The sequence below is a fragment of the Carassius gibelio genome, chromosome B3 (assembly GCF_023724105.1).
Source record: "Carassius gibelio isolate Cgi1373 ecotype wild population from Czech Republic chromosome B3, carGib1.2-hapl.c, whole genome shotgun sequence".
Classification (NCBI taxonomy): Eukaryota; Metazoa; Chordata; class Actinopteri; order Cypriniformes; family Cyprinidae; genus Carassius; species Carassius gibelio.
In genome coordinates this window covers 24585682-24594729 of record NC_068398.1, presented here as the reverse complement: position 1 = coordinate 24594729, position 9048 = coordinate 24585682, and the positions used below count along the sequence as shown (strand labels likewise).

Genomic DNA, 9048 nt, shown 5'->3' with positions numbered 1-9048 from the left:
TCAAGTCTGCATAGTATTCTCTTTCAATGTGTAGGTAGAGCAAAACTTTATACATGTTTAAAAAATATTTTAGTGAAAAATACTCTACCATTATTTTTAATTTTTTAAGGAAAATATCTTTATTCAAAGATGCATTGATCAATATTGAGCTTAACTAAAATACATTGGTAATCTTACAAAAGATTTATATTTTAAATAAACTTTTATTTTGAACTCTATTTACCCCCCCCCCCCCCCCCCAAAAAAAAAATATATATATATGAATTTCAGATTAAATCTACATATTATAATATTTTCTAAAGGATTATGACTGCTGATTTCAGCTTTGAAATCATGGGAATACATTTATTTCTATATATTAAATAATATATTATAAAGACATTTTAAATTGGAAGATGTTACTCTTTTGACTGTATTTGATCAAGTAAATGCAGCCTTAAAATGCTTGAGAAATACTTTTTTTTTTTTTCAAACATTTAAACATCTTAAAAAACCCAAACTTGTGTATAGTTTACACAAAATAAATACATACAAATACAAATGAAGAAAGCAATAATTTATTTGTAAAGTAAGGCGCCCTTTGGTCAACTGACTTCCAACCACTAGACTAAGAAAGCATTTCAGGGATATTCAAGTGAGTATTTTTCAGAGCATGCTGGCTCTTTATCATTCATTATTGCCTTCCTTTTGGGTCATGATGAATACAAGTATTTTACAGAGTGCATCAAGATGACAAGAAGCATTTCCACATTAAAAGTTGGAGGTAAAAATGTAAACAACATCTTTCAAAACCTCAAATAAATCATCTTCGAGTAGTGCATGACTTACTAAAGATTAGTAATGAAGTGAATATCTGTGAAGATTTAACATTTGCAAAGAAAGCAGTAAGAAAACCATTACATTCAACATAGCTTGACCAATAACTGGATTTCAGGCAATCCAAACAAATGCAGGTTACTCTGTCAACATACCGAGCTAGCTTTTCTTTTTACAATTTCTTGGTCACTTTATGGCTTGGGCAGAGTTTTCTCTGTAAGGAGCGGATGAAGCTGCAGTAGCTGTATGTACTGAAGACTGTGTGAGTGTTATACGACTGGTTTCAAGCATAGATCCAGTGCTCATTACACTCTTCCCAGCAGAACAACTCATGATGCTTGAACCACAGTGAGATCTCTCTCTGAGCACTTTCAACTGAATCACTGCCGTGAATCACATTCCTGCACAACACACAAACAAAAACAAAAAAACGTATGCATTCATGTAAATACAGTTATAGATAAATTCATGCAACACAGTCGTATCAATGAATAATACTTTAAATCTATACACCTTGTAGTGTTATCAAATGACCCAGTACTTCGGTACCAACTCGGTACTAAAAAAATGAAAGTGTCACGATACCAGGTTTCTTGAAGTACCGGTGGTCCAGAGGACCCGGTCAACCCGGTTCTTGTTGCCTACAGTGCTATGATTTCCGCGAAGCAGAAAACGCGGACGGAATCTCACAATCCAGTCATGAAAAGGAAACTTACATTTTAATATGGACAGTCAAGGAATTCGTCAAAGTTAGCATAAATTAATCAAATCAAATTTCCATATGGTCCAGCATTTGTAAATGTTAAGCCGCAAAAGTTGGTTGAAATATGAGTCCTGCGTGTTCTGCGCGTCTCTGTGTGAATGAATGAATGGTTTGCTTACTACATGGACTGAAGCGCTTGACGCTTGTCTCAATGAGGACATAAATACATCAACAACATCACCAGAACTGTTCTGAGTCACTTCACAAGCATTTTACCGTTTCATTTGAGTAAAACCAGTGTCAATTTAAAGGTATTCACAGCAACCCGTCAAATAAAAGTCATTTTTACATAAAGGCATTGTGCTAGAAATATTACTATTATTTAGTAGAATTATACAATTTTATTTTTTAAAGAAATAAATCAAACAATATTTCTTCCATGTTTTAATTTCAATAGCAAATCCTCTTTATTTACCAAAAATAAAATTTGTTTACATTTCATTAATTAAAAGACAAATTTAATTTGGGTGAAACTTGTTTACTGTTTTTCATAATTATATTACTTGTAGAAAAACTTTAAAAACAATTGAAAATAAGTATAAAGAATGGCACTGATTTTATCCTTATTGACAAAAAAGGTTTTTTTTTTTTTTTAATTAGCGTATTTTTGTGTTTTGCTTTAGTACCGAAATTGGTACCGAGAACCGTGGATTTTCACTGGTATCGGTACCGAATATTGATATTTTGGTACCGTGAAAACACTAATACCTTGAATATATATTTACTTTGAAACAACTTACTAGTGCTAAGAATTTAACAAATAATTACATCAGGAATTGAATTTAACAAAAATTGTAAATTGTAAAGCAGAAACACTGAAACAGTATTTTCTTCAGCTTTATCTATACATCCATCTATCTACTGTTTAAAACACACAAACTAACCTGCCCACTTCAACACAATAGTCTCCTCTGATAGTGCCTGGGAGAGAGTCTGCTGGGTTTGTCTCTCCAAGCATCTTTCTGGCAGTCTTGACCACATCCAGCCCTTGCCATACCTTGATAAAAGCATACAGAGAGACACACATAAGTGTGACATACCATTAGAAGTCTTAAGATGGTAAAAACATAACAGCATGAATGCAGAACTCATATTTTGGAGGGTCTGTGCTCCTTACCATTGCAACAATGGGCCCAGAGCTCATGTATTTGACCAAGCCGTTGTAGAAAGGCTTCTCCCTCAGGTCTCTGTAGTGCTGTCTGAGCTGCTCCTCTGATGCCTACAGGCGTGAATGAATGCAGTCATGCAGATGATATATTCTCCAAGTAACTGTTGTATGAAGGATGCTGCAGTGCTGCTCTCACCTGCAGGAGCTTCATGCCGACCAGTTTGAAACCCTTGCGCTCAAAGCGGCGGATGATTTCACCGACCAGCCTGCGCTGGACTCCGTCTGGCTTCACTGCGATGAACGTGCGCTCGTTTGTGCCGGTCCATCCTGAAATCATTGTCTGAGATTAAACTCTTGTTCTCTTGACTCTCAATGCCAGTGCTTCTTTGTGTACAGAAGAACTTTATTTAAAAAACTGATCTGATTGGTACAAGTTATGTGTGGTATTCTAAATTATTACACATTTCACTTAAAAACAGATTGGATTTGTAGAATTTACTATGGATGGTGTTCAGATTTATTACACAGTTCATTCTGACTGGTCAGTCGAGGCATTTAAATTTCTTATTAATGACAGTTTCTTTCATAACTATATATATATTAATATATATATTTAAAGTGGATTAAAAAAGTTAATCAAAGTTGTCCTAAGGTAAGAATGGATGTTTTGGTTTTAGGACAACTGTAATGAAAGTATTTTCAAAGATTTGAAAATGCACTTCAAATGTTGACAATATTTGGCCGAAATACAACTATTTGAAAACTGGAATCTGAGGGGGCAAAAAAATCTAAATATTGAGAAAATCGGCTTTAAAATTGTCCGAATTATTTCTTAGCAATGCATATTACTGATCAAAAATTAAGTTTTGATATATTTGCAGTCTGACATTTACAAAATATCCTCATGGAAGATCTTTACCTTAATGATTTTTGGCATAAAAGAAAAATCTATAATTTTGACACATGCAATGTATTGTTGGATATGGCTAAAAATATACCCATGCTACTTATGACTGGTTTTGTGGTTCAATGTCAAAAACAAGTATCTGAGTAATAAGGGAGATACTTTAGTGAAACCATTTGATTAAAACTCATTCAGTGTTACAAGGTTTATTTTGACTGACTGTACAATACAACGTCTAACATATATATTTTTATATGGTATATAAAAAAAAGTCAAAATAAATCTACACATTATTTAAAAACAACAAGGCGTTTTGAAAACAGCAGATGCCCTATTAATACCAAAGCAATAAACCTCTTAGTGCTGCTGCTCGCCACCGCTCTGTAAGACGCACAAATAACTGACGCAATCAGAACGCAGGTTCTTAATCAAATATATTATTTATATTTAAATAAAGATAAATATGATTACAATTTTATAAAAAGCCATACAAAAGTAGTCAATATAACACCATCTCGATCTTGTTCTATTCGAGGTCAATGCAATGTCGTGTGATGGCTGGAGGACTCTTTGTAATAGCAGGTGCTGTTCTGCATACCTGATTCAATGGTGCTGGTTAAATCCGCAAGCTCTTCTGTGTCAGACAAAGACCTTTCAGAGCCCATTATTATGTGTGCAGCAGTCTCGCGCGGAACAGAACCCCGTCTGACCAATCACAGGCGAGCACTGCCCAGGCAGACACTCAAGAACCAATTCAAACGCCACTATTAATACGATCAAGCTAAGAGCAGAGAGTCTGCGGGAACGCGTTTTATTTATAGACTGTGGTGTTATTACATGTTTTCTCATTTATTTTAGGTTATGAATGTTTAAGTCTGGGAACAATCACATAATCTCATTCGTTATCAGGGCAGACTGGGACTCAAGACACGTCTCGGTGGTAACCTCCTTAGGGAGATGAATGACGTGAATGTGCCGCATGTGTTAAATAGAAATGCTTGCATTGTAATGCATATGTTGCGGTAACTTCGTATGCTTTATCTCTGATAGTACAGTCTCGTCCAAAACCTGGCAGTTTGGGCGTGTATACGAAGCGCCGTAACACAGGCTAGCAAACAATAACTCACGAGATAAAGTAAAACGAGACGCAGACATGAGGACTGCTCGAGTCGCTGGCTGCATCACTTGAAACTGAATGAATCAGCAGCATAAGAACGGCTACTTACCAGTCTTGAAAACGTACGCAAATATCGTTAAGCAAAGTATGATCATCGTCGCAGTACAAGAGTTTCTGGAGCGAGAGACGCGCACGCGCGCTGAGGAGTGTCGCTATGTGACGTGCGCGTGCATGGCTCATTTTGCATGTCAGCATTAATTAGGCAACATCTTGAAAGAAGAGAATAAAAATCGCTTACATCTAGATTATTGTATTTAAAAAAAAATAAATAATTTGAATTCAGAAGTGCATCAATATCATTTATATATATATATATATATATATATTTCACGTGTAATATATGAGATTTGTCGTTTTCTTCTTTGTGACAGGCAAAAAATAGATCATACTGATTGCAAAGTTAAGGATTCATTAGTTTGATAATACACTGAAACAAAAACATCTTAGATGATAATTCAGTATGTTTTTGATAGAGAGAGCACATTTCAGTAGTGTTTTTGTTTTGGTATGGACCGCATCACTATACTATACTAATAATTTTAAGTTTTTCATTAAGTTTAATAATTTACAAAGAAAACAAAATATATATTTTTTTACTTTACTTTTTGATGCATCAGCTCACCCCCACTTTGTTTTTGTTGATAGTTTGATGTAGATTTCTTTTATTTTTTATTTCCGATGGATTATTTTTGATGGATTATTTGTGTTGTATGCTTTCCTCTTGTGCCTGTATTGTTATCTTATATTTATGTGTTGAGTGTTTCGAAATTTTCTTTGGTTGTTTGTCCTGAAATAGCAATTAAGTTTGTGACCAGTAACACCTGTTATATGAATTTTCACTGGGTGATCTTTGGACTTCATTTCTTTTATTCAAGAACTCTTGTAGGAAATGTAACTGTATGATTCACTGAAGAAGGCTTGGTATATGGGAAACATGGCTGGTTTAAGTATGCATGGTAAAGGTTAAAAACACGTTTTGTTAAAAACCCTTTTTGCCCAATTATTCTACATTTTGATGTTCCTTTAACTTTAATGACTGAGATTATTTGTAGAAATTAAATTTGACATTAGGCATAATTGCAAGACAACTCATTTTCAAATTTAGACCAAATTCACTTGACCCATTTTTATTCTCTATCTGAAAACAATACATAGAACTTCATATTTAGCTCACATACTGTAAAGAATATCACACAGAAAAAAAAAAAAAAAAAAAAAGTCTTTCCACAGAGGATTATCCTTTTGGGTTTGGTCATATGTCCGAACAGATCTCCTATCATAAGCCACATGATCCCAGGAAGAAATATGTAAATGTAAGGCTATATTTTGTTTTCCCAAAATACAGCATTAAAACACAAACTAGTCTTTAACCAGCCGGCAGTGACTATAAATGTAGGAACAAAAGAAGCAGTTCCTTTCAAGAAGAGCACTGCAACATGACACAGATCTCCTCGCTATGACCTTAACCCCTCTGAAGAGGACTGGAGCATCAGACAGGTGTACCCTCCTGTTTCTTCTTCTCATCCTGACTCCTGACGTACTCATGACTGAGCAGGGCATCCCGTATCAATGGGAGAGTGGGCTCTGGGATAGTGCTGGCATCCACACCCGGCTGCTTGGCCTGCTGGGACAGGATCATGGCACGCAGGAGAGGCGGGTATCTCACGTAACGCACAGGAGGCTCAGGGACGGGTTCACAGCTTTTGAAGACCTCTTCTTCATGTTTGGGCACCAGTCGCCAGTCATGGTACATCACCTTATCCACCTCACGCTCTGTAGGCTCCTCTTTACCTGAAACACACATCCACACAAAGTGTCGCAGTGAGGCTGCTGTATTTACTTGCTATATTTGTTTAGTTTGTATAATTTTACTGAAAATATAAAATCTTGTCATTCATTCATTACTGTTCAAGATTTCAATGGTTTAAGTCTGGGGTCGTTACATTTTTTGCTTATTTCAAAATAAATGGGGTGGGGGGGGGGGGTCATTTTTACCAAAGCTGCATTTATTTAATTAAGAATACATTAAAACAGTAAAATAGTGAAATTTTATTACAATTTAAAATGACTGTTTACTGTCATTTATTCCTGTGATGGCAAAGCTGAATTTTGAGCAGTCATTGCACCAGTCTTCAGTGTCACATGATCCTTCTGAAATCACTCTAATGTGATGATTTGGTGCTCAAGAAACATTTCTTCTTATTATTATTATTGCTAAAAAGAGTTGTGCTGCTTAATATTTTTGTAGAATCCTTGATAAAAAAATAAAAATGAATAAAAAGTTCAAAAGAATAACATTTATTTGAAATCAAACCCTTTTATAACATTATAATAGTCTTAGTCACTTTTTATCAATTTAATTCATTCTCGCTTAATTTAGATTTCTTAAAATAATCTGTAAACATCAGTGCAAAAACACCACAATACTACATAGCTAGTGTAAAAGTAATTCGGCAGAACAAAAGAGGAAAGAGCTTTAAAAAAAATAAAATAATTGGCATTATTTATGTTTGTGGATTAGCTTTTTTTTTTACCTTTAAATGTTAGAACGCCCCATGCTTTCCCATGATCCATGTTCTAAAGAAGAAAACATCGGTGTTTGAATTCACACACACACACTCACTCAAACAGTCATTTGCACAACTATTTATGTTGTTGTTGCACAGGTTTATACAATCACAGCTAGACTGACAATGCAGAAGACACAAAAAAAACACACAAACACAGGCAGAACATACCTCTGCTGTATAATCCACCTTGACTTTTGTTATTTTCCAGTAGCACGGTTCTGTATGCTCGTCCAGCCATGACTTGCGTGTGAAGATTCGACCCACACCAAACATGCGCATGCCAGCCAGTAACGTAAAGAGGCGTGTTTCTTGCCGCACATCTTTCCAAGCCAGCACTGGCAGCTTTTTGCCAGTGAAGGGTCGTGTCATGGTGTCGTAGTCTAACGCATATCGCTGAGAGTCCTGGGGTCGATTCTTCAGCTCCCGGTAGGCCCGGATCTTCCGAGCCATCTCGGCTATGAGCCTCAGACGCTTTTTCTTTACCATGCTGCCTGGATGACCAATAAAAAGAATTACAAAAAAAGCTAAATATGGACATCAAGTTTCACAAAATACTTGTGGAATTTATCCAGCTTCAGAGCTGCTGTCAATCTCCTGACATCATACACTCACCTTCACAGCATTACAAACCTTGTAAACAGTTGACGCTGGCCAATGAGCTTTGTTTTTTTTAAACATACTAGTGAAGTCAGTGGCTACCAGGAACTGTTTAATTACCCACGTTCTTCGAGATATCTTCTTTTGTGTTCAACAGAAGAAATAAACTCATACAGGTTTGGAAAACTTGAGGGTGAGTTATTTTAAAAAATTTCAGTTTTGGGTAAAAATATCAAAAACATTATGAAATTCACAGAATGTTTTCAACTAATATTTTCACTCAAATTGTTATGCTGATGATAATACAATTTTAAATAAAAGAAATAAAATGTAAAATACCAAATAAAATAATTATTACTATTAAGAGCATGATACATTGTCACATGGACATCTATGTATTTTGCACAAAAGCACTTAAAGACCTCAAACCTCATCTGAATTTGACTGATCAGTAATTATAAGTCTACTTTTAAATAAAAACATTACGACATGGGTTATATTTATGATATAAAAAAACCAGACCAAACGTATAAAAAGCATGCATTTACAGCTATTGCTGAAAACATTTACCTAATAAGTATAAAACACGCAGCGTTATGTGCTCATCTTGACGATATTTTGGACGTATGTTTATATAAACTTAAATATATCACATATAGACATCTGACCAGTCTAAATTTGAAGGAGCAGCTAAACAATCAGCTGCACAGTCTGATCCACGTGTTACAGCGCGCTGAATCACAGGATATTTGATTATATTACACACATGGACACAAACCACTTCTGCCAAAGTCGGCAGAAGAATATTACATGAAATGAACAAAAACAAGCGTGCATTTCACACCATATTTCTGTCAATGACAGTCATCTTACCTGTCTGTTTGACTTGACCTCCACACAAAACCGTCACGCCTTCTGCTGTTCGTCATTGAAAGCGGTCCGCACGCAACCCCGCGTGTGTATGGTTCCGCTTTGCGCAAGCAATCGTGAACCTCACAACATAAGTGCTACTATCTAACGTTGCTTTGAAGGAATATCTCAGACGTCTTCGACTTGATTTATTAAACCGTCCAGCTACAAACTCCATTATGCAACAATCTGTCAGAAACAGTC

The 9048-nt window shown here is 35.5% G+C and overlaps 2 protein-coding genes across 3 annotated transcripts; both read right to left on the bottom strand.

Annotated features, from left to right (window-relative positions):
* Positions 1 to 541: 541 nt before the first annotated feature.
* Positions 542 to 4930, bottom strand: nme3 (NME/NM23 nucleoside diphosphate kinase 3). Of its 2 annotated transcripts, none has more exons than XM_052552826.1 (5): positions 4818 to 4930; positions 2884 to 3014; positions 2697 to 2798; positions 2464 to 2576; positions 542 to 1217 (listed from the first exon to the last, which is right to left on the bottom strand). In XM_052552826.1, the coding sequence occupies exons 1-5, from the start codon at positions 4861 to 4863 to the stop codon at positions 1100 to 1102; spliced, it is 510 nt and encodes a 169-aa protein (XP_052408786.1). In that variant the 5' UTR covers positions 4864 to 4930; the 3' UTR covers positions 542 to 1099. The 2 variants fall into 2 exon arrangements, with proteins under 2 accessions (XP_052408786.1, XP_052408785.1); XM_052552825.1 differs by lacking the exon at positions 4818 to 4930 and adding an exon at positions 4190 to 4393.
* Positions 4931 to 5860: 930 nt separating this feature from the next.
* mrps34 (mitochondrial ribosomal protein S34) lies at positions 5861 to 8946 on the bottom strand. The gene is made up of 4 exons (XM_052552824.1): positions 8809 to 8946; positions 7507 to 7829; positions 7303 to 7345; positions 5861 to 6559 (listed from the first exon to the last, which is right to left on the bottom strand). Exons 2-4 carry the CDS (start codon positions 7822 to 7824, stop codon positions 6258 to 6260), a joined length of 663 nt encoding a protein of 220 aa, XP_052408784.1. The 5' UTR covers positions 7825 to 7829; positions 8809 to 8946; the 3' UTR covers positions 5861 to 6257.
* Between the last annotated feature and the right edge of the window lie 102 nt (positions 8947 to 9048).